At 39.5% G+C, this 25,577-nt stretch overlaps 1 protein-coding gene across 5 annotated transcripts in view; it reads right to left on the minus strand.

Moving 5' to 3' along the window:
- Positions 1–20,375, minus strand: part of prkag3b (protein kinase, AMP-activated, gamma 3b non-catalytic subunit) — a 37,312-nt gene extending 16,937 nt beyond the window's left edge. For 4 of the 5 annotated variants that reach the window (XM_088352251.1, XM_088352248.1, XM_088352250.1 and 1 more), the window contains exons 1-2: positions 19,464–20,375; positions 13,738–13,801 (exon numbers count right to left, since the gene is read on the minus strand). In XM_088352251.1, coding sequence (XP_088208377.1) covers positions 13,738–13,801; positions 19,464–19,481 — 82 coding nt within the window. In that variant the 5' untranslated portion in view covers positions 19,482–20,375. Of the gene's footprint in view, positions 1–2,755; positions 2,894–13,737; positions 13,802–19,463 lie in introns of those variants that run through there. The other variant, XM_088352252.1, reaches the window with a different exon arrangement.
- Between the last annotated feature and the right edge of the window lie 5,202 nt (positions 20,376–25,577).

A 25,577-nucleotide genomic window follows, 5' to 3' on the forward strand; every position in this document is an offset into this window, starting at 1 on the left:
GGGTGTCGTTTTTTTGTGACTCAACTGTTTTTTTGTAAGCACAGTTTTTTGATGAGTTGAGGGCAGAGGAAGAAAACCTTAAGTGGTCCAGGTGACTTTTGACATGCGCCTAGCAGAAAATAGTGCGCTGTTTTCCTGCTGAACTCTATAGAGAACTCAGAGTCTCCGTAAGAGCCTGGCCCTTATACGGGAGTGAAAGGAAGAGCAAGGCCCTGACATAGTGCAGTACAGTCTCCGGGTTTGGCCAGAGCGCGCTAAAATGCTTGGCCAATGATGTGAAGCCGTTCCCCGGCCAAAATGAGTCCTGAAGCTTTATTTGAACCCTAACCCTCCTTTCACTTGTTTGTCTGTAGCTCTTATGGGTGTTATTTATCAATCAGTAAACTTTTGTCGGCATAACGTAACCTGTAACATTCGTCTAATGACCGCATTTACCCAACTAGAGCTTTATTCTCCTATTTTCTAAAACAATTAAAAAACGATTAAGGCACGGATACACCCATCCAATATAGCCACCACGAGTAATGTTGCCCGGATGTAGATGACGTGATACAGGGCCCCTTTTTCAGAGAGTTTTCTACCCAAAGCCGGCCCACTTAGCTATGGAGGAGGAATTTGAATGACTTAAATAGAAATTCAGGTTTAAGTTGATAATTTTACAAACAACATTTAAATATAAACAAATTATATACAAATTCTGATATAAATGAAAACATATCTATGTATGTACAGGGGGGTAACCAGCCGATTTTGAGGTGTGCACCCCCAAAAATGATCACATTTTAAAACTCTCTTTTCCTTAATAAAGCAGGATAGGCTTAAATATAATGGGAACGCTAGCGGCAGAGTCTGTGGAAGCTCGGTGTATTACCATGAAACTAGGTTATTATTTTGTTTTTGTTTTTATACCAAGATTTTTCCGTCTTTTTTTTTTAGTATTTTTTTCTCTTTTTCTTATTTTTTTCTGCTTTTTCCTTCTTTTCCTCTTTCCCCTTGTATTCTTTTGACTCTTCTAGCCTTTTACTTCTTTTTCCTTCCTTTATTATTGTTTCTTCTTTCTCTCCTGTTTTATTTTCATAGTTGTCCATTTTCTTTTTGTAGCTTTATGTCCCCCAAACGTAATTTTGTTAATAATGTTACCGATTAATGTTTATCATAGGGATAAAAGTAAAAAAAAAACAGTCTGAAGAGGATTTTGGTAGCCGATAGAGCCGTCTTTTGTTAGTGAGCGGAGCCGACGGAACCGTTTCTCGGAAAGGAGACGGAATTCTCATCACTAAGGGCATGTTTGAGTGAGAGGAGCTGCCCATCTGCAAAATTCTGCAAACATTGCACAAAACACAACCAGGTAGACACATATGCCAAGTGCAAGATGAGTGAAATGAATGATAACTTTTAACGCGTTTATTTTCCTGGCTTTTTCGGGTCCAACTAGCACTTTTCTGCCCTCTATCGTACTTGACTTATACCGTTCTCACGGTTCTGTGTTCATTTTACCGCTACAGAAAAGAAGAATGGTGGTAGGCCAAACTAACTTAAAATTTGGGAGTGGGGATTATCCCCAGATTGTAAAACTCAATTGTTGCGCTGAATGTGGCCAAATAGCTGACTAGAGAATGAATGCACAAATAAGGTTAGCTAGTGACAGATACTTATTCAAATTATTTTTTTCACTGAGCCAGCCCAACATTGACTATGACATGAGCTGGAAATATCCAGTTCTTCTCAAATAGCATTGACGTGATAGCAACTATCAATGGTCACAGTAAGAAAACCCCTTTAAGCTCCACATTATGACCCATCATAATAGAATAGAATAGAATAGAATAGAATAGAATATACCTTTATTGTCATTGTTACAAATGGGCTAACATATTGTGACAACGAAATTGGGCATGACACTCCAGTTTTACACATTCATAGTGAGGTATGAGCAAGAAGATAAAGGAACAGAGAAGATAATGTTATAAGACAAGGGGGATAAGGCTATAGTTATAATTTACATGGTATTTACACAAGAAATGTCGGCATGTGGGATGTTACATACAGGGTTGTCGTGATAACGTTGGTATCGTAACGGTTGTGCAATATTGCATTTGGTGCAAAGTCATCATAGTGCAAAAATAGTCAGCATATGCATTGGTGCAAACATAGACACCATAGTGCAGAAACAGGAAATGGTCAGACATTGTGCAATTTGAGCATTAAGCGTAGTGCAGTCGGCATGTGCAAGAACAAGACATGAGTAACATTATATTCGTATGAGGTAGTGTTGGCACGAGTTTTCAGTTTTTTTTGTGCGGTGTCTGTTTGAGCAGTGAACAAACATAGTGCAGACAGCATGTACGTGAGTACCATTTTACATACGTGTGAGGTAGTTTTTTTGCAACAGTTTTCAGTTTTTTGTGCGGTGTCTGTTTAGGGTGGTAATGGCTGTGGGGAAGAAACTGTCTCTGAGTCTGTTCGTTTTTGCTTTGTGTGACCTGTAGCGCTTGCCGGAAGGCAGCAGGTCGAAGAGATGGTGGCCGGGGTGAGAAAAGTCCTTGATGATGTTTTCTGCTCTGCTGAGGTAGCGAGAGCAGGCAATGTCCTCCAGACTGGGCAGAGAGCAGCCGACGATTCTCTGGGCTGTTTTGATGATCCTCTGGAGCTTTTTCCTGTCTGCTGCTGTGCACCCAGCATATGTTGTGGAAAATAGACTTGCATTTGTAGAATAGAGTTGCATACATTTAGAAATGTAGAAAGACTTGCTTACATTGCTTAGAGTAGTGAGGGAATGTTGACATCATTCGAGAAGATCCTTGGCAAGACAAGGACAAGGACTCTCTGAGCAAACTGAGGCGAACAACATGTCCTAATAAGGGTACGACAGCGTCTTCCTTGTTGATTACTGAGGACTAGGGCCGCCTTTTGGGTTGTACTCAAACTGAAGCTATAAAAGCATTGTTATGTCTGGAGTTCTCTGAGTTCTTTTGGGATGACGAAATAAAAGGCTCCCCCTCATGGCTGGTTCCCGATGTACTTAATTCAATCACGAAAGAAGACTTAAAAGATTATCGAACCTACATTTTCTCCTACATTAAATGGCGCCCAATGGCTGTCATCTACCGGCTGGTTAAGAGACGAGGGTCCAAGGTCGAACAACCATTGGGGAAGAAGGTGGTCCCAGGGGATCTCGTCTACATCAAGGTTTCGACGAGAGTGGAACCAACCGAGGCGTAAGGGACCGTACACCGTCGTGAGGGCAACGCCGACCGCAGTCCAGGTCGAGGGCAGCTCAACCTGGTACCATCTAAACCACTGTACCAAGGCTCACGCTGCCACCGTCAATGGGATCAACCAAGATCAACAGGGCAGTAATGTTAAATTAGGAAAACAAGATGTGTATGATAAAGTGGTGTGTGGTAATAAGTTGTTTGATATGGTTGTTACTAGGAGCAGAGCTCGAGAAATCGCAGCGGCGAATGGAAATTGCGGGTCCGAAAGTGCAGCCGGAGATCCAAAAAGCGACGCTGCAGTTGCAGACCATGACGCATCATAGGGACAGCAGCCCGGTTAAGTGTGACACTACTGTACAACATGCCAAAACGGTTGAGGATTTGGAAAGTACAAGTACATTTTACCTCATGAAGGGCTCACTGGCCCTGAGGTATGGAAGCTCGAAAGTACCAAAATTAAAATATTACAGGAAAAGAGAAAAAAATGTGAGATATGACGAAAATGTGTAAAATATAATTTTTAAAATATGGTGCCATAAGAAACATGCACTCGAAATATTTTAAAGGGACAGTGTGTATAAATTGACCCCAAGAAGTCTCTGCATTGTGGAGTGCAACCGAAATAAAAGTGCTTAACAGGATAAATAAGGAGAGTCACAGTGCCCAAAGAAGCACTATTTTCTTCTAATTATTGTGTCATATCCACTGCCTCTAGGTGATGCTCATGTTATGGAAAACTCCAGTAACTCCAGTTTACAGTCACGTGGTCACACCAGCAGTCCCTGTTTTGGATGTAAATTGCTAAAAATAATTTATAAGAAAGCTGATTAAACGATTTAGGTTCACTATCGAGACATTTTTTAATAGAAACTCACAGGAAAAAACCTTAACCCAAAACGAACGTTTTATCCAGAAGCTGTAGCAAAGCAACTCAAACGTTTTGATTGGGTAAGTGTTAGGAACTATAAACAGGACATGCGCACTTTTACTCCATTGCCCAGCGCCTGTGCTAAAAGTAAATACGTAAGTATCTTCAGTTGTAGGAATTTTTGACATTTTCACAAAATAACTTGGCTTGCATCAGGTTTTGAATCAATAATTTGAGACAAAATGACAGACAAAATGAGCCTCAGCACTCATAAGTGACGGCGGGAGGGAGTCGAATTTTAAGTCCTGCACCTCTATTGATATGGAACACTCAAACGTCACACAGTGAAATTAAAATCGCTGAAGGAAAATACCGTAGAAATACTACGACAGTAATACGGTAATACAGAAATGCCCCTAGAGGTATACTAAACAATATCACAAAACTAACGATTCAATATAGTTTTGTCTAATGAAAAAGAATGACTTAACCAATTACCAACAACAATGACGTAATCTCGAAGCGACGAGATCTCATTACCTAAGATCGGCGTGCAGAAAAATAAAAACTCATACAGCAAAACCAAAATAACGATAAGGCTTGTAGTGCGTTGAATCTTTGTTAAAGAGGAATTAAATGATAATGACAATTTAAAGGAAAAGGTTGCGTCCCCAGCATGAATGATGCATCTGGGACACAGGTACATGGTGAAATGAAAACACTGAGTGTATAATACAAGATAATTATACAGAATAGTTTAAAAAGAAAGAATGTTTAAGTAACAAAACTAATCATCTCTCGTTGAATATGCGAATGGAAAAAGGGTAAGAACTTTTAAGACGTGTAGTTTTGCTCCTAATAAAGCAGGGGCGAGTAAAACAAAGAAGACGACTGGAAACCGTCCATAATTTTAGTGTCCATCTTTTCGTTGGTTATAAATGGACAAATTCAAAAGAGGCGTAATACATAAAAAGATTGTTCCCTTAGTTTTTCTCATATTCAATAATAGATTACTAGTGGTATGAATGATTTCGAATCATCAAAAATTGAAAGAAGTTTGAAAATGACGACATATTAACACAGGGAAGAAAATTCGAGACTAGAAATCATTAATAACGTAGCTGAAGCTATTTCAGTCACTGAATGAAATATTTCTTTTAAAAAGAAAAGAAAAAGAAAAGACACAAGTAACTAAGACTATTGCGTAAAACCGAAGATTGTTGCGCGGAATAAAAGATTATGATAATAATATAAAATAAATACGAGTCAACAAGATAATTCATAAGTGACAAGTATGTAGTGCTTTATATTGAGTCAACAACAAGAGATTATGATTACATAGAGATGAAAAGACAATTAGGAAGTTTTTACATTGAGTTCGAGTTGGCATTTTTTAGGACAATTGATTCCACACTGAATTTTTTTTTAGAATGAGTGTTACGTTCGACAAATGAATAATAAATGTGAAACAAATGCTGACTTATGGTTTGGTTAAGTTAAAATGAAACAATGTCTATGGAAAAGAGCATTTTTGTTTTAGAAGACAATGAGAAAAAGATTGATCAATCCTGGAAAGGATTAAAGGAATTAAAAATAACGGATTAATGGATTTCGAGACATATGGTGATTTAAAAATATAACTGCATGGGAAATGAATGGATAGAAATTAATTAAACTAAGATAATGTCTACTAGTACTTAAATTTACAGAAAAATTTAGAAATTGAATAACCTGGCTAATTTACAAAAACATCTCAGTACGTAAGCACGATAAAACTTAACGAGACTCTAAGTGCCTCTGAATTCCACAAAATACTTAACCTAGTATATTGATTTGCTCTAATTCTGAAAATAAAAAAAAAAGAAACACTAAGACAAATTTTAATGATTTAAATAAGAATAATTTGCTGAATATTGGGTATGAAAAACTTGCGACAAAAATATGAAAAACAACACATTATGTAGTGTTTTTGGAGTTCCTCAGGGTCTTGGAAGGCACTACATATATGCGCATCATTTATGATAAGAAAGAATATACCTTTACGGACATAGTTACAAAACGGGTTGACATATTGTAACTGACAATTAAATTTGGCATGACACTCCATCTTCAAAGTTAGGTAAAGGAACGGAAAAGATAAGGTTATAGTTATAATTAATACAATATTTACACAAAAATGTGCATGTAAAATGTTACATACAGTTGAGGTTTGTGTAATATGCATTTGGTCTAAAAATAGTCATTGTAGTGCAAAAAAGTTGTCAGCATTGTGCAAAACATATAACAGTATTTTTATAGATAAGCTATAAAAATAAAAGAAAATTATTAAAAAGATGAATATCTAATTGAAGGCAAATAAACATAGACATAACATGTTGTTTTGCTTTAGAATAAGAAGATACATACCACACAATACATAAAAATTGTATTATAGAAAAAGATGCTGAGCACAGGGGTTTACGATTTAATCAAATACATTTTTCCACAATTGGGTCAGAATTAAACCTCTAGGGTTTAATCTAGCCATTCATGTGCAGTTAACCAAAAGAAAACAGAAAAATATCGAAGGAAAGGGAAAAAGGAAAAATACAGTGCTCATTGAGACGAGAAAAACGTTTTTCAAAGAGTAAGACGGTTTTAATGTATTGTTTTAGATAGAACCGATAGCACGTCTCGTTAGGAATCGAAAACGTTCGTTTTTTTGGGGGGGGAAATCGTTTTGACGCTAAGGGTGTGCAACGTGACGTCCGAGAGCCTATGGAGTTCCCGGAAAATAGATGTTTTTCAGTTGGACAACGATGACTTCAGGGGTGAAAAGTCTAGAAAAATTATGTTTGGTTATTTTAGGTGCTTTAGATTATGTTAATGCCAGAATAACACCAAGAAAGGATAGAATAATAACAAAAAGAAAAAAGTTAACCTATTCCGGTTTTCAGTTCAAAATTGGAAAATCAAGGAATGTGAAGACGAGGAAAAATCCAATTGAGTGAATTGGGATGGATTAATTTGAGATGGAAGCATTGTTGTACGAGAATAGTGGAAAAGCGTGAGTAAATACTTTCTTTTCATTGAATATGGAGGAAATATTCATTGAGTGGAATACAAATGAGTAAGATGAATCGTTGTAGATCAATGCACGTCGTTTTCACAATAAGTAGGTGAAGCTAAGATAGTAGATTTAATTGGTTTGGAAAAAAATAAATAAATAAATTGAAAGATTAAGTGAGATGGTTATATGTCAATTTCCCATTAAACTAGTGGGCTAAAAAGCATGTGTTAGAGGGCGTAGGAGAAGGGAAAGTTATGTAGAAAATGGATTGTTGGCAGAGCAAGTAAGGAAGTTACAAATACAGAAAGATAAAAGTTAGTAAAAGAAGGTAAAAAGGGGAAGAGATAGTAGGCATTGAGGAAAAGAGAAGAGGGGGACATACAAGTGACAAAAGGAAGGAATGTAAAGGGGAAAAGGTAATTGAATGAAATATTTTTGTTGACAATTGGCCGGAGTAAAGAGAACATATATTCCGGGTGGACGTGTATAGCTAGATACCATCAGACAACCGAGAGGAATTCGAGATGAATTTAAAGCTAGGAATGAAATTAAGTCTGGATTGGAATCGATATTTATCTGGATAACTCCGAATAAGAACGCAGAATGGATTAATTACATTTATTACAACCAGCAACGTTTTATTAATTACACTAACGAGGCCTTTAGTGCTATAGGAGAACAGTTACATGAGACATCTAGGATGGCCTGGCAGAATCGTCAGGCCCTCGATTTTCTCTTAGCCAGTAAAGGAGGCGTGTGTCATATGATAAAGGAGGAATGCTGTACTTATATACCTTTAAATACAGCCGAAGCAGGAAGCTTCACAAAAGCACTGTCGAAGATTCGTGAGTTGAGCAATGAAGTGACAGTGAATACTGAGAAGAACAGTATCTCTTTTGATTGGTTCTCGTCTACATTTGGGTACTGGGGTGGTCTGTTAGCGAAAGGGGGAATTCTTGTACTAACTGTCGTAATAATTATGTGTTTGTTGTGTTTCTGTGCCATACCTATTCTTAAAAGAGGAATGCTTAAGACTTTTGGAGAACAAATGACAGTAGTGGCTAATACTAGGGTGGCAGAAGCTCAATTAGCACAGTTAGTGATTGAATATCCAAGCTTATTTCTGAGTGAGGAGGAACAGATGACTCAACTAAATTCAACACCTTGAATTTTATCTGGCAACATTAACAGTCAGTCTACATTACATTAAATAATGGAGCATCTGCGGAAAGAGACACAAATGATGATCTGCACTAATAACAATATCAAGTCAAGTCAAGTCAAGTCATTTATTTTTGTATAGCCCTAAATCACGAAGAGTCTCAAAGGGCTTCACAGATTGTTACACTATATTACACAGACTATTGTCAACCGACAAGAGGAGTAGGTTATTCGTATGCAATAGAGTAGAGGTGAGTTTTAAGTTTAGATTTAAACATTTCCACTGAGGTTGCAGATCGGATCTCAGGGGGAAGAGCATTCCACAGCACCGGTGCCCGGATGGAGAACGCTCTCGAACCAGCAGAAGACTTCTTTGCTCTCGGAATCACCAGAAGACCGGCACTCTCAGATCGCAGGCTTCGGACCGGGACATAGCGGCAGATCAGATCTGAAAGATAAGAGGGAGCAAGTCCATGTATGATTTTGTACAGTACTAAGAGAACTTTGAAGTCACATCTTTGGCTAACTGGGAGCCAATGCAGGTTAGCCAAAATCGGTGTTATGTGATCGTACTTTTTTGTCCTAGTTAAAAGCCTCGCTGCGGCATTTTGTACTAGCTGAAGAGACTTGATTCTGGACTTCGGGAGACCGGAAAGTAGTGCATTACAGTAGTCGAGACGGGAGGTAACAAATGCATGAATTATTGTTTCCGCATCAGACTGAGACAGTATTGAACGGATTTTAGCAATGTTGCGAAGATGGAAGAAGGCAGTTCTAGTAATTTGCTTTACATGCTTCTCAAATGATAGATCAGGGTCAAATATGACACCTAAATTTTTAACTGAGTCACTCTGTGTGATGTGACATTTGTCAAGGTTCACAGCAGTTTTTGAGAAGAAGTCACGGCATTTAGAAGGACCAATGACTAACATTTCGGTCTTTTCAGGGTTAAGACGCAAGAAATTGAGTGACATCCACTCTTTTATCTCAGTGAGACAGGCCTCCAAATTTCCACAGTTTAGTGTGGAAGATTCCTCCAACGGAAGATATAGTTGAGTGTCGTCTGCGTAGCAGTGGAAGCTGATATTGTACTTGCGGATAATATCACCTAATGGAAGCATGTAAATGTTGAAAAGTAGGGGGCCGAGCACAGAACCCTGCGGAACACCGCAGGTAACATTAAAGGGCTCAGATGTCGTTTCACCATATTTCACACAGTGCGTCCTATCTGAGAGGTAGGATCTGAACCACGAGAGGACGGTTCCTGAGAGACCAATCCATTTTTCCAACCGTTCTAGTAGGATATTGTGGCGCACTGTGTCAAAAGCAGCACTAAGATCCAGCAGCAGCAAAAGTGATGAAGCGCCAGAATCCATTGACATTAGGAGATCATTTGTTACCTTGATCAGCGCTGTCTCAGTAGAGTGGTTAGCCCTGAATCCTGATTGCATCGATTCAAAAAGGTTGTTCTCAGATATGAAAGCATTCAGCTGCTGTGCCACTACTCTTTCGAGTACTTTAGAGAGGAAAGGTAGGTTTGACACAGGTCTGTAATTACTTAAGATTTCTGGATCAAGGTTGGGTCGTTTTAGTGTGGGTTTAATAACGGCGGACTTAAAAGCTGCTGGAACTACACCTGAGGAGAGTGATGTATTTATAATATTTAGAACTGAAGGCCCAATGACGCTAAAAAGACTTTTAATAAGTGAACCTGGGAGCGGGTCGAACTGGCAAGTTGTCGGTTTGGCCGCAGTCACCACTTGTTTGAGATCATCAAGTGACAGTTCACTAAAACCGGCCATTTTCCCTGGGCAGCCACCCTGTCGTGCATCTGTAAGTTTCAGTTCTTTAATATGAGTGGTACTAATAGTATCTTTAGCAATTTCTTCCTGTATGCATTGAATCTTTTTAGTGAAGAAGACCATTAAGTCCTGAGCAGAGTGTGTCGAACTATCAGCGGTAGTCTGTTGCCTTGTAAGCGATGCTACAGTGTCAAAAAGGGCTTTGGGGTTGTTCTTTTGAGACGCAATCACCTTCGAAAGGTAGGCCGATTTTGCAGAGGCAAGGGCCGCTTTATACTTTAACAAGCTATCACACCAGGTTTGATGGAAAACCTCAAGCTTGGTAGCGCGCCATTTTCTCTCCCATTTCCTGCATTCTTTTTTAAGGGTTCTAGTTTCATCAGTAAACCAAGGTGTGCGTCTTTTAGGACGTGATTTTAGTTTTAAGGGCGCTATGGTATCCATCACACTAGTCAGGGTGGTATTGAACTCATTCGTGAGTGAGTCAATCGAGCCAGTGTCACTAGTGTTAAACACGCAACACACTATATAGCGCTAGGAATAACCGCCACAAATATATTGATTTCTGATTGTGATTCTTTTGTTGGTATGTCACACTGCCGGGGAGCAAGCTGCTGACTGAGATGGTCGGGATGCATCGTCGCTTCCGGGTTTTGGGCTGCACAGAAACTGAGCGCGATGCCTGCTGGGATGATCCCCCACTCCGACATCTGAATTCACGAGACCCGATGACGAATACGGCGAAGCACGGTCTTCAAAGTGTTTACGGGGGTCAGGCCTAAGGCCAATATGTATACTGTGTCACTATCCAATCATGCACTCATATTGGAATATATCAACAACTATAACCAGAAGTTTGCACTGTTGTAATCGCTGTTATCACTTGTCAGCTAATATATATATACCTTTATCATGTACGGAACAACCATTCTACGTGTATAATCCAGTATGTACGGATAAAGATAAATGAAGGGGGGGTTAGTGCATGGGTCAGATGTTTGGAGTGTTGGGGGTTTTTGTTATCGAAACATGAATAACAAGAGTTGGGATAATCGCAGCAGGCTGACCGCCAGGATTTTATTTTTATTTTTTGATTCCGATAATTCTGTCCGTGTAGCTTTGATTTAAGATATTTTACCACTACCCTGTATTGATTTTTCAATTTTAATTTCCATTCAAAGTGGGAGTATAAACTCCCAAAGGGGGGATATGTTGTGGAAAATAGACTTGCATTTGTAGAATAGAGTTGCATACATTTAGAAATGTAAAAAGACTTGCTTACATTGCTTAGAGTAGTGAGGGAATGTTGACATCATTCGAGAAGATCCTTGGCAAGACAAGGACAAGGACTCTCTGAGCAAACTGAGGCGAACAACATGTTCTAATAAGGGTACGACAGCGTCTTCCTTGTTGATTACTGAGGACTAGGGCCACCTTTTGGGTTGTACTCAAACTGAAGCTATAAAAGCGTTGTTATGTCTGGAGTTCTCTGAGTTCTTTTGGGATGGCGAAATAAAAGGCTCCCCCTCATGGCTGGTTCCCGATGTACTTAATTCAATCACGAAAGAAGACTTAAAAGATTATCGAACCTACATTTTCTCCTACACATACCACACCGTGATGCAGTATGTTAGGATGCTCTCCACTGTGGCTTTGTAGAAGGACACCTGCAGCTTCTGTTTTAGGTTATTTTTCCTGAGCAATTTCAGGAAGTGCAGTCGCTGCTGGGCCTTCCCTACCACCGCTCTGGTGTTTGCAGACCAGGAGAGGTCGTCGGAGATGTGCACGCCCAGGAATTTGAACGAGTGGACTCTCTCTACACAGTCTTCCTTTATGATGAGTGGTGCTGGATTCCTGCCATTCCTTCTGAAATCCAGAATCAGTTCTTTTGTGTTTGTGGTGTTCAATATGAGGTGGTTTTCCGAACACCACGTTGAAAGTGACTCAACCTCATCCCTGTATGCCGCCTCGTCCCCTTCAGAGATGAGGCCGATCAAGGTGGTATCGTCAGCGAACTTAATGATAGTGTTTGTGGGGTGGGTCAGTGAGCAGTCGGAGCTGTAGAGGGTGAAAAGCAGGGGGCTCAGTGAACAACCTTGGGGGGAGCCAGTGTTCAGTGTTAGGGTGGGAGAGACGTGGGTACCAAGTTTCACCGACTGTGGGCGGTTGGAGAGGAAGTCCATTATCCAGTGGCAGATGGAGGGAGAGAGTCCTAGGTGTGCAAGTTTCTCCACCAGGATCTCCGGGATAATGGTGTTGAAGGCTGAGCTGAAGTCCAGGAAGAGCATTCTGGCGTAGCTCCCCCGGTGATCCAGGTGTTTCAGCACGGTGTGAAGTGCTGTGTTTATGGCGTCGTCAGTGGAGCGGTTTGCCCTGTAGGCAAACTGGTGGGGGTCCAGTGTGAGTGGCAGGGAGTTTTTGATGTGCCGGGACACTAACCTCTCGAAGCACTTCATGACCACAGGCGTAAGAGCTACAGGCCTGTAGTCGTTGAGGCTTTCCACTGCTGACTTTTTGGGGATGGGAATGATGGTGGAGGTTTTGAGGCAAGGTGGGACGGTCGCCTGTGACAGGGACCGGTTGAAGATGGTGGTGAAGACCCCAGCCAGCAGATTGGAACAGTCCCTGAGTACCCTCCCTGGTACTCCATCCGGGCCAGTTGCCTTCCTGGGGTTTATGGTATTCAGTGCACGCCTAACTTCGTGCTCCTGAAATGTGAGGGAGTTGCTGCTGGTTGTTGGTGGGTGTGATGTGGCTGTTTGTGGCCTACCAGCTTCAAAGCGAGCGAAGAACTGATTAAGGTCCTCAGCTAGTGAAGCCTCAGCCTCAACAGTTGCCAGGTTGTGGCCTCTGAAGTTGGTGATGTGTTGGAGGCCCTGCCACATCCTCCTCGGGTCATTTCCAGCGAAGAGGTGCTCGATCCTCCTTGTGTAGGCTGCTTTTGCTTCCTTGATGCCTCTCTTCAGGTCAGCCCTGGCCACCCCGTAAAGAGCCTTGTCTCCAGACCTGAAGGCGGTGTTGCGGTGTTTGAGGAGGGTGCGCACCTCGCTGGACATCCATGGTTTTTGGTTTGGGTAGTTTTTGATTTTTTTATATACTGTGACTTCATCCGTGCAGTAACGGATGTAGGATAAAACAGTGTCAGTGAATTTCTGGAGGTCATGGTGTTCAAATACCTCCCAGCAAGTTTGATCAAAACAGTCCTGCAGCTTGGAGAGGGCTCCCTCAGGCCACGTTTGTATTGTCCTCGTTACAGGTTTGTTTTCCTTCGGATGGGGGTGTATGAGGGGGTAAGGGATAGGCATAGGTGATCCGAATTTACTAGGTGGGGGAGGGGGGAAGCTTTGTATGCGTTTTTGAGGTTGCTGTAAACGCGGTCCAAAGTTTTTTCACCCCTTGTTGCACAGTTCACATGTTGATAGAATTTTGGAAGAACAGTCCTTAAACATGCCTTATTAAAGTCGCCAGCGATAATGAAAGCTCCGTCGGGGTGTGCAAGCTGTTGAATGTTTATGGCAGCGAGTAGAAGGTTTAGCGCTGTGCTAGCGTTAGCGTCCGGAGGAATGTAAACAGCTATCACAATGAGCACAGTTAGCTCTCGCGGTATATAGAATGGTCTACACGATTTTAGGGCATTACCTGGGTTCACCATTAAGACATCACTCGCCTGGTCCTCTTCCAGCTCCATCTCAAATAACGGAACCTAGATGGGAAGGAAGCATGGTAAACAGTACGTTAGCCTACACTTGCACAATCTAACAACACCAAACTCACAAGTAACATCACAGGAGTAAACAGAACACAACAGAACTGCTAACCGGAAAGCACAACAGTTGTTTTTGGCCATCTATGCTGGCAGCAATTTGGTGTGTTGGTGTCCTGTAAGGATGACATTGATGTTACCCAAAGCTCAGCTAATACCCAATTATGGCTTTATTTTGAAAAGCATGTGAACCATAAACAAAATTAAATTGAAAAAGATGAATTTTGAACGAGACTCTGGCATCTGAATGTTTTTTTGTTTTTTTTTGTTTAATGTTTGATGTCCATGTATTTTTTTTCTTAAATGTGACACGCTCTGCTGAGTCGCAAGTATCAATGTCTATTTTTAGCTACTGGCCGATAACGGAGAAAATAAATGAAGGAAAATCATGAAAAAATATTTTTTTTAAATTTCACTATTTTGAAAGATATGACATTCCAAGCCCTTCCCCCAAGTTTCACAAGCAACATGAATATGGAAAGTAACAAAAACAGCAATTAATTTTAGAAAACAAAATCAAAATTATTTTAATGTATGTTTAGATAAATATGTGCAAAAAATCTCTTCCAGGCTGGTCTACTTTTTTATGTGTACACATGCCTTTGTAAAAATTCAGCTTTAAAATTAGACTATCCCTAAAAAAAATAATGACATCACACACAAAAAAAGTAAAGAGAAATGTAAACGTGATTTTCTCAGGAAAGGTGGATCTTAGGCTGTAATTCAAATAGCCATATCTTCAAAATAGTTCATAAAGCTTCGACTATGTTTTATTTTAAAGCTAATTTCTGACACTTTCCATTGATACCTTAACCCCAAATTTGATATTTGCCTCACTGTGGCACATTTTGGTAGATCCTTTCACAATTATGGTTTTCAATAGTGCTTCATCTGATAAGTTCTAAATGCGTGACTGTTTCTATCAAGGGTGAAAAAACAATTTTATTGTGATGGGTCCCAATGTAGCACGGCGGCGCAGTGGTTAGCGCGAGTGTGGCACAGTTCTAGTAAACCCCTACCAAAAAATGGCCTAGAGAGGGATGGCCGCTCAAGACACTCCACAGGAAGTGGTGCCCCGACTACCCAGGTGGTTAAGGGATCCATGAACCATAAAAAAAACTCAAAAAAAGGATTTAGATGATTTTGTCTTCTTTAACTCATTTTACTACTTTAACTTGTACTTCTTCCAGCAACTGAATGGGCAGGTGCTGGAAGAAGTTGAAAGCTTTGGGTACTTGGGTTGTGATATGGCTGTAGTTGGTGCAATGGAGTGTGAGGTATTGCACAGAGTGAATCAAGGAAGCAGGGTTTTGGGTGCTTTGAGGAGAGTGATGAGGAACAAGAGTATGAGTATGTATGTAAAGAGAGGACTGTATGAGAGTGTGATTGTGCCGATTGTGTTTTATGGTGCAGAAACTTGGAGCCTGAACGCAAATTTGAGAAGGAAATTTAATATTTTTGAGATGAAGTGTTTAAGGAGTATATTAGGAGTGACAAGATTGGATAGATTGAGAAATGAAATTGTGAGAGAGAACTGGAGCAGTAGTGGAACTGAGCAAGCATGTGGATAAGAGAGTACTCGGTTGGTTTGGACAGATGGAGAGGATAGATGAGGAGCGAATGTTGAAGAGGATCTACAGAGCAGGAGTAAATGGAAGGAGATCAAGAAGAAGCCCGCGATTGACATGGATGGATGGTGTAATGAGGACCCTGGAGGAAAGAGGTCTAAATGTAGTCGAAGCTAGAGCTCTTATTTGTGATAGGAATGAGTGGAGAGGTGTTGTGAAATGATAGTGGGATGTTTGAACATGTTCTAAGGGATGAACAGGGTATCTGTATGATGCGGCAGGGATAAACCAGTGAAAGCTGTCGGGCCCTGCTGTTGAACAGAAGAGTGTGTTGTGTCACCCTGACCCGAGTGACATGGCCGCTTTCTTGTGTCCAGTTTCATTTGGAGGGACGAAAGCATGACCAACTTGGGTGCCAAGGTGCTTAACTTCTTTGGGTGTTTGGATTGGCCATGGTCAATTTTTTTGTGTTTTTGCTACTTTTTCTTTTTACTTTCCTTTGTTTTTGTTTATGTGTTTGTCTTGCCGTCGGTCAACCCTCTCGAGTGATATGACCAGAGTAGATGGATACATGGATAACTTGTATTTTACAAAAGCTATACTGATCAATATGCCGTGTCTAGAATACATACAACACATTAATGTTGCAGAATATTTTGTGTTTCCTTTGCTTCAGAAAAACGTATCCTCGTTATATGATATGTAAAGTTTTCCTTTATTTAGATCAAGGGTGGGCAAACCTTTGGTGTCTAATTATTTTTTTCCACCATTACAACGCTGTTACCGTTACAGTCTTAAGTGGTGCATTACTTTGGCATGTCCCCACATACCTGAAGGTGTTTTCAGTGGCCTGGTTTTCTGCTCTCCTCAGAGTTGTTTACATCATGTTTTCGTATCATTTCACCATTCACAATAGTGAATTAGTGACGAACACATAGACAGCGACTATGAGTACAGTATTTACTGATGAACCATAACATAAGAAAAGGTGAGTGAGGGCTGCGTCGCAAAAAAAGTTTGCCCTATATTTGAAAACGCTCGGGCTGTTGTCATTGGTGAATTCTGCGGCAACCGACTCTACAAGCTGGCTCTTCGAAGTGAACGAAGGGAGCCAGCTCCCCATTAATCTCCAGCTGTTTCCTCCAAGATGCTTTTTTTCTCTTATGATTGGTCAATATTAGAGGTAATATCTTGGACCCTGGCCTGAACCCGGGTTTCGTTAATAAAATGCCAATCATTAAGTTGAGCCAGGGTTCTATCTCCCCAATTTCTTCTTTTTTTCCCGTGGAGAATCTGCACAGCATGCACGCTATTTAGCGCACTAACTTTTACTCAAGTAATCATTTCGATAACTACTTTTTACTTCCACTTGTCAATCAGCGCGGAAGTATATGCGGCACCGAAGTGCAACTTAAGTTTTACTTCAGGTTCAATCCCTCAAATCAAGATGCCGTAAACAGTTGGGCTTGGGCTAGTTCGGGCTTAATGTGTTTATATAAAAATGTTTTTCTTGTTTTATCTCTCTTTTTCCTTTTGTAAGTGTACGTATTTCGGTAATTCGCGTTTGCTCAGAAAATGTTTAATTTTTCAATATACAACTCCTTTTTAAATTAACGGAAATAGTTACTTTCCCTAGTAACTTCTATAGAGTAATTTAATTACTAACTCAGTTACTTGTTGGAAGAAGTAGTCAAGTCATTTTTATTTGTATAGCCCTAAATCACGAAGAGTTTCAAAGGGCTTCACAGATTATTACACTATATTACACAGACTATTTTTCAGAATATTATTATACATTCCCCTGCTCTGGAGCCGACGAGAAGAGTAGGTTATTCATATGCTATAGAGTAGAAGTGAGTTTTAAGCTTAGATTTAAACATTTCCACTGAGGTTGCAGATCGGATCTCAGGGTATCATAACTAATTACTTTTTTTTTAGAGTAACATGACCAACACTGCCCCTTATCAAATGAAGACTGTGCAGGGAGACGCCGCTCCTTCAAATTCCTAGACGTGCACTTCCCTAACGACCTTTCCTGGTCTGCCAACACAACGTCTGTGGTGGGGAATGCCCAGAAACAACTCCACTTCCTGAAAGTGTTTAGGAGTAACAAAACGGAACAGAAGCTGCTAGTGTCCTTCTCGAACGCCAGAGTGGAAAGCATTCTGGCATTCGGCATCATAGTGTGGTATTCTTGGAGCACGGCAGCAGACAGAAAAGCCATATAGAAAGTCATAAACACAGCCCAGAAAATTATTGGCTGCTCTCTGCCCACTATGGGGAACACTGCCAGCTTAAGAAGAGCCAACCATGTTACAAAGGACTCCCAGCACCCAGGCCACAACCTCTTTGACCTGGTTCCCCCTGGTAGGCGGTAGATGACCTTCAAAACAAGGACTAACAGGCTCCCAGGTCCATCACCGCCCTAAACAAGTGTGCAAGACTGGGAAAAAAACAGGTACGTAAGACTGAAAAATATATTTCGCTTATGTATAGAAAAAGAGCATTGATATCTTTTTAGCGACTTATTTTGGGAAGTGTTATTGTATTTTTTGTGCACTCTTGCACTTAGAATTCACGGCAGTTTCCCAATCTACATTTCCTATATATCCTGAAATATTTTTAACTTATTTTTGTCTTTTAAGTCTTTATTGTGTGTTTATCCTGGAGTACCATGTTAAGTCTTCTTGCCGTTCTTAAACTAATTGTTTCTCAAATGGTGGGTCGCGGGTTCGTTTTCAGTTAGTCAAGGGCCCTTGCCTTGGCAAAATAATTCTACGAAATGAATTTATCGTGGGGTCAGTTGCACTTCTTAATAAGAAAAAGATTTGTTTACATATGCATATTCATTCCTAAACACTATCTTAACTTTTCTTTCCCATTATATTTCATTGAAAATGGACACTGTGTAATATTTTTCACTTTATTTTGTAGTGCTCCCTAAACCCAGTGCTCTCAATCACAGGAAAGAATACAAACTACAGAGACTCAAAGTGACCAAACTGCACCAGTTTCTTTTATTTTTTTGCCAAGCTATGCTTTTTCTTTTTCTTTTTTTATTTCCAGGTACTTGAAGCAGCAAGAAATGCAGAAAATTATGGCAAGGGTCATGTACTTTCGATTATTATATATTTTTTTATCTTTCTAATAAATAAAATAAAAATACTACTAGAAGTCACTATATAACACACGCGGTCTATTTAAAAAAAAAAAGTGTGTAATATTTTTGTCTCCTAGTGGTACAAAAATCTTTCATTTAGTAGAGAAAAAAAAATTGAATTAGGCCAGAATACTATCATACCAATGTAATCTTAAAAAAAAAAAAAAATTCATAAGTCCAAAAATTTGTATATCTTTTACATAGTGGTATCCCTATTTAGGTTGCCACAATGTGTGTCTGCCGTCATGTTGCTTGCTGTAGCACTGGTTTTTGTTCACATTAGACAGCAATACCATCTAGTAGTCAAATCACTGGGGCTTTAGGGGAATATAATTACTCAAAGTTGTTAAGGTTTTGCAGGTCTTTTGCTTTACCTTTTTTATGAAAATATTATATCCCTGCATCAAACTGTATAATCTATTCAGTCGATAAATTTGAGAAGTGGAATTACTTTTTTGATTTTTGGTCAGATTGTTAATCCGGTGCGATAGGGAGTCCTATAATGTTAGACCAGTTGAGAACCACTGTTCTAAACAATGTACACTGTGTCGTTATCAATAACAATAAAGACAATTGTAAGTCTAATAGGCGCAATTTTTTAAGTCAGATCCTGTCACAGTTCAAACACTTCATGAAGAGGCCGTGTCTTATATTTATTGGTCTCAGGTGCAGTCTCAAATCTGACACCTTCCCGCTGACTTCAAGATCCAGTACCGCGGAACATGCTACGTAAAAGTTTAGCGATATCTACCAATGATTCTGCTACAAGAAATTGTGATATTCTTCACTGGTTGGCTTGTAAACATTAAAGAGCACCACACTTACTAGGGATACAATACGCAAAAATTGATTGAACTTAAAACAGGAATCCTACCTCTGCAAAAGGCTCCATGACAGGGAAATTGGTGAACGAACTCCTTAGGCCTCAAAAGCCAAATACTCTTCCTTCCATGATAACGTAGTTCTAAACTGTAGCAGTAAAGACTCGACCAGTCGGGGCTGGAAGTCTGGGAAAACTCGAGGTCTAAATCTGGACAGAGTGGTGGGAAGGCTAGTGGCATTTGCTGCAAGCCAGCCAGAGAGGGGCAGCAAGGAGAGGTGAGTGAAAACTTGCAACAGTCAAGAGCCGGGGAAGTGAGATGGGTCTTGTTGCAAAAAAAAAAAATAAAAAAAAAATGCATGAACGCAGGGTCTTGAGACTAGAACTTTTTACTAAATCGGAAATGGGTCAAAATACGGGTTCTCATGTTTCCCTTTAAAGGAATTAAATTACATATAATGCTTTCCCTGTAATACCTTTCAGCTGTTTGCAAGACAAGCTGAAAAATCCATTATTCACCTTTCAGATTAAAGAGACACTAATATTTGACTGCTAGGTGTTGCTGTATTGCGTACTCCAACCAAAACGACAAAGCACAAGGAAGAATACAAACTAGAAAGACTCAAAGTGACCAATTTGCACAATTTTTTTTTTGCCTAGCCTCTCACAAGTTTGGGGGTTTTGAGGTGTACTCGTAGCAGCATGGTGGTAGACAATCATGTAAGCAGTTGTCATGTTATACTACATCTGTATTCTTATGTTTACAAGTGGACCCAAGTGAAGATGTAAGCAGGAACTGAGGGAGTGGTGGTCAAAATAAGGAGAGCATTTCATAACAAATCCAGGAACAAAGTTACAAGCAAACAAGGAGTAACAAAACAAATGACATGTCCAAACAAATTGGAACCTGACAATATCCAAACCAGAAACAATGACCAAAGCAGAAATCAAATGCAATGAAATGACCCGAAACCAGCGAGCTGTCCGACCAGCCAATATAAAGTGTTAGGATAATTGGGTACAGGTGTGTGTCTTGCTCTACAACTGGTTGGTGCTCTCTGGGAGAAGTTGGCATGCCAGATCCAAACATGTATCTCACTTCCCCAAAAAATAAATAAATAAAAGAATACATAAAATGAAAAAAAAAAAGACAATTATTTTTTTACTATGTTCTAACGTTTTAATTTATTTTTAGAAAATTAAGAAAAGAATAAATAAATCAGTAAAATTATGTGCAAGGTTTTTGGTTTATTTTTTATTTTTCGAGTGCAATCTTAACATTCCTAAAATTATCATTTTTATTTTGTTTTTCCAGTAATATAATAATAAAAATAATACTTACAGGGATAGACCAGAGCACTGTTTTTCAACCCTTTTTGAACCAAGTTACACTTTTATTAATAGAAAAATTCTGAGACACACCGCCCGTCGAAAATGTTTGAAAATGAAGTTATGTCAAATATTTCACTGTACTACCTCATTGGCAGATAATTAGTATATAAAAGAAGAAAACAATACTTAAAATAAAAAAGAATGATGTGCTAAATGTTTTTATTTTTTACTGTGCAATCTTAAACCTCTTTGTTAAACAAATTAAGTTATTAAATGTACTGTACTACCTCATGAGCAGATAATTAGGATATAAAAATCGTATAAAAATCTACTGCCACCTACTGATATGGATGACTATTACAGTTCCTTGTGGGAAGAAAGTAAAAATACTAAATAAGGGCCTGAAAGATAAAATTGGGAAAATTCCAGCGGCACACTAGACAAGGTCTCACGGCACATGAGTGTACCCCGGCACACTGGTTGAAAAACATTGGACTAGGGTGTATTATTGTACCATAAGGTGTCACTGTGTTGTGTAGTGCAAGTGTTACAAACCACAAGGAAAACTACGGAGACTCAAAGAAACTAAATAGAACCATTTTTTTTATCCTTTACAGGTTTTTTTTTTTATGGTTTACCCATAGCAGCAAGATGGCCGACAATTATGTAAAAAGTTTTTCATGTTTTACTACATCTGCATCTCGTTTTTCTAAAATAACAACAAAAAGATGACGCAAAAATTAAAAAAAAATTAAAAAAGGATAAAAAATCATCAAAATTATGTGTAAGATTTTTAGTGCCACGTCTGAATCAGAAGTGGGTAGTAAGGAGTTACATTTACTCTGTAATATTTATTTTATTAAGGTTTGGGAGATTTTGTACTTCTGGGAGTTTTTTAAATCACTATGCTTTTTACTTTTCCTTCAGTAGAAACTTTACTCTTACTCCGCTTTAATAGGCTCAATTTAAGCAAATACTAGGTAACTTAATTCCCCTCCACGAAAGTATGGGCATTTCTCCTTTGCTTGTTTTATCCTTTCCTGTATTTCCTGAATAAGAGCCGGGCTGTGAGGCCCAAACCCTGCCTCTATTAAAGGCGCAGCGTCACACGCCAGGCAGGTAGCAAAGATGTGTGAGTGTGCGTGTGCGTCTGCGTGCGCGTGTAAAATTAAAGTGGCAAAAAAAGTAAAAACGGAGAAAAATATCAACACAGAAATCAAACAAACTATTAATGTGATTTCATTTACTTTCCCTTTTAAAAACGTAGCCCAAAAAAAAGGGCGCATTATGCACCTTTATTGTTGTTTTTTTTCCAATACTCAAAATAAAATGACATAGAAAATGATTTATTTACTGCATTTCTTTAATTTTATCAAAACAATAAAACCGTCTGTGATTCATCAATAAAATTGAAGAAGTATACAACAGAGTAGTCACGTTATCCTTCACTGTACATGCTGCATCCAGCTTAGTCATTTTGATAGTGGCTAATATAGACACATACAGCATTTGTTGTGTTCAATTTAAGGCTTTTTAAAGGCTTTGGTGTTTTGACCTTTTTTTTTTGTCTATTATGGCTCTTTCAACACTTTGGGTTGTCAACCCCTGTGCTAGCTGGTTGTTCTGCCTGCAGAGCCTGTTTAAAAAAGTACAGGGGATTTAAATATACGACTTGTGCTTAATTTATTTCATTATACTAGTATTTTTGATTTTTCTTTTAAGTACTTAAATTTACCTTGATTATTCCAATGTATTTTAAATTAAATATATATTAATTTAATATTGATTGGAAGGACTTTGATGATCTGATTGAATGTATAAGATGATGCTACAATTAGGCAGTACTTGAGTAGTTTTTTCACAGAGTACCTTTTAATTTTACTCAAGTACTTTTTTGAATGACTATTTTTCACTTCTACTCGAGTCATATTATTCTGAGGTAACAGTACTTCCACTTGAGTAAGAGTTTTGTCTACTCAAGCAACCTCTAGTCTGAATGAATCCAACCCTCAATAACTATTTTAGGTCTATAAAACATTTACAGTACTGCGGCTACAGTTGCTACATGTAAAAAACCATTAGCAATAAAATTGAACAATTATTTAGGAACATAGCCACATCACTTACTTACCAAAAATCATTTTCATGATTCTGTCAGACAGATAATCGGTAGGTTTCAATTCCGTCAATTTCTTTTCTATCAGTATATCACCGTTTTCTTAAATGAGTGAAATACTTTTCAACTACTAAGAGGTGCTCAATAATAATTACTGTCCCTTTAAACATTAAGAAATGTTCAAATCATCAGACCAAACCATGCATTTTTACCCGACCTTAGTATATTAGAGGTGAGGCCAGCTGGGTCGTTCCGGTCATCCATTTGAGTCCCAGTGAGATAAAATGGTATATTTTGTGTAAAAATGAGCTTATACATATTTTTAAAAAAATGTCTTGTATGCTTAACTACCCTCTCCCACAAGACACACTGATCTGTATGCAGGGTGAATTAGTTTGAAATAAATTACTCTGATTGTAGTACAAGTAGACTAACATTTTATGTCCCCAGTCGTGTTTGTTTGACTTCAGTTTAATGAGTGAATGAAAACATTATTTCGAACATTATAACATAAAAACAGGACAAAAACAATGACTCAACAACAGAAATAATGTTAAAATGGGGTAGTAAGAAGCAGACGCTTATTTTCCCTACCCCTTCATCTTCCCTAATAATTACATTTTCCGGCTGAGTAACATGGTCTCGGACTTAGAGGTGCTGATCCTCATCCCGGCCGCTTCACACTCTGCTGCGAATCGCTCCAGCGAGAGCTGAAGATCACGGCCTGAGGAAGCCAACAGAACCACGTCATCTGCAAAAAGCAGTGACGCAATGCTGAGGCCCCCAAACCGGACTCCATCCTCACCAAGGCTGCGCCTAGAAATTCTGTCCACTAAAGTTATGAACAGAATCGGTGACAAAGGGCAGCCCTGGTGGAGTCCAACCCTCACCGGGAACGAATCCGACTTACTGCCGGCAATGCCGACCAGACTCTGGCACCGGGCATACAGGGACCGCACAGCCCGGATAAGACTGTGCGGCACCCCATATTCCCGAAGCAGGGGCCTCCCGAAAAACACGGTCGAATGTCTTCTCCAAGTCCACAAAACACATGTAGACCAGACAGGCAAACTCCCATGCACCCCTAGAGCTGGTCCACTGTTCCACGGCCAGGACGAAAACCACACTCCTACATGATCTGCTACCTTACCGTGGTGGAGGAGTTTGTGTGTCCCAATGATCCTAGCAGCTATGTTGTCGGGGGCTTAAAGCCCCTGGTAGGGTCACCCATGTCAAACAGGTTCCAGGTGAGTGGCAAGACAAAACACAGATCAGAAGACCCCTTATGAAGATAAAAAACGTTGGTCTACAATCTCCCTCGCCCGGACGCGGGTAACCGGGGCCCCCTTCTGGAGCCAGGCCTGGAGGTGGGGTCCACTGGCGAGCCTTTGCTCACGGGGTCCGGCCGAAGGGACGACGTAGGACCCTCTTCCCATGGGCTCACCACCTGTAGAAGAGGCCAAAGGGGTCGGGTGCGTAGAGAGCTGGGTAGCAGCCAAGGGAGGGGTCCTTGGCGCGACGATCCCCGGCTACAAGAAACTGGTTTTTGGGACATGTGTGAAGTAATTGGTAAAAAGAAATGCGACAGAATTATATCCTGAACTGAACCAATCCATTTTGCTTATGGGTTGAAAGTCCCTCTTTTAGATTAAATGTTAAAAACATTTAATATTTTACAATTTTTTGGAGGAGAAGACCCAGCGTTGTTTGTGTTTTTTTTAGTTATTTATTATTTGCTAAATGACTGTCACATTGTATTATAAAGGATTGTATTGTTAGAATTGTGTTACCTCACAGTTCCGTTTCTTTCACCGCGATGCTGACTTACAATGCTCTGTTAAGTTAGGAATTTGAAGCCTTTTTGAGTGCTTTTGTTAAAATTATCAGTATGAAAATTTTCTTTTTTTCTTAGTTCGTACAGTGTTGCTCATTTCAAATTATGATATGACGTTTTTGCTTCTTACACAGTCAAAACTTTACCGAGAACTGTGAAATATATAATTTACCCAACAGAACCTTAATCAAATAAAAACATTACTGCGTTTTAATGTCACATACGGTAATCAGAAGGCCAAGACAGCTGTATTCTAGTATCTTACTATTAATACATGTGGTTATCCAAACAGGCCTGCAGCCAAGAGTGGAAAGCTGAGATAATAATAGTTTACAACCACATCCTGTGGCAAATACTGAGCAGCCCCCGCTTTGTGGTCTATATATTACGCTGGAGGACTCATAAATTGAGCTTCCGAATTCACTGGTCACCCCTAAGTTAATGTTACAGAATTCAACAACCTGCTCACCAAAAGTACGGCATCATCCATGCACTTGGTCCTTTTTTTAAATTTATTGTCCTCGAAGACAGCTGGAGTGACCGCAGACCGTTCTGAAAATAATACTGGGTCATTGTAAATTTCCAGTAAAAATTTCGGGGGTTTGACAGTCAATTTAAACACAGCAATTAACCTGGTTATTACGTAATAACAACATTAGGATAACATGAAAAGTTGTTATTTTTGAAATGCATAACAAACTTGGTTTACTTTGCGTTAATTACTAACTTATAGTAGCTCTCAGACTGAAAAAATTGGAGACCCTTGATCTAGTTGTTTTACAGTCTCTACATTGTTTTAAGAGGTGTTTTGAATGCTTTAAGTATTATCAAACCACCTGCTGGATTCAGTAAGGACAAAAGAAAATTAAGATAATGCCTTGAGAAT

Source organism: Urocampus carinirostris, chromosome 14, assembly GCF_059441175.1.
Source record: "Urocampus carinirostris isolate Australia breed hairy pipefish chromosome 14, RoL_Ucar_1.0, whole genome shotgun sequence".
Lineage (NCBI taxonomy): Eukaryota > Metazoa > Chordata > Actinopteri > Syngnathiformes > Syngnathidae > Urocampus > Urocampus carinirostris.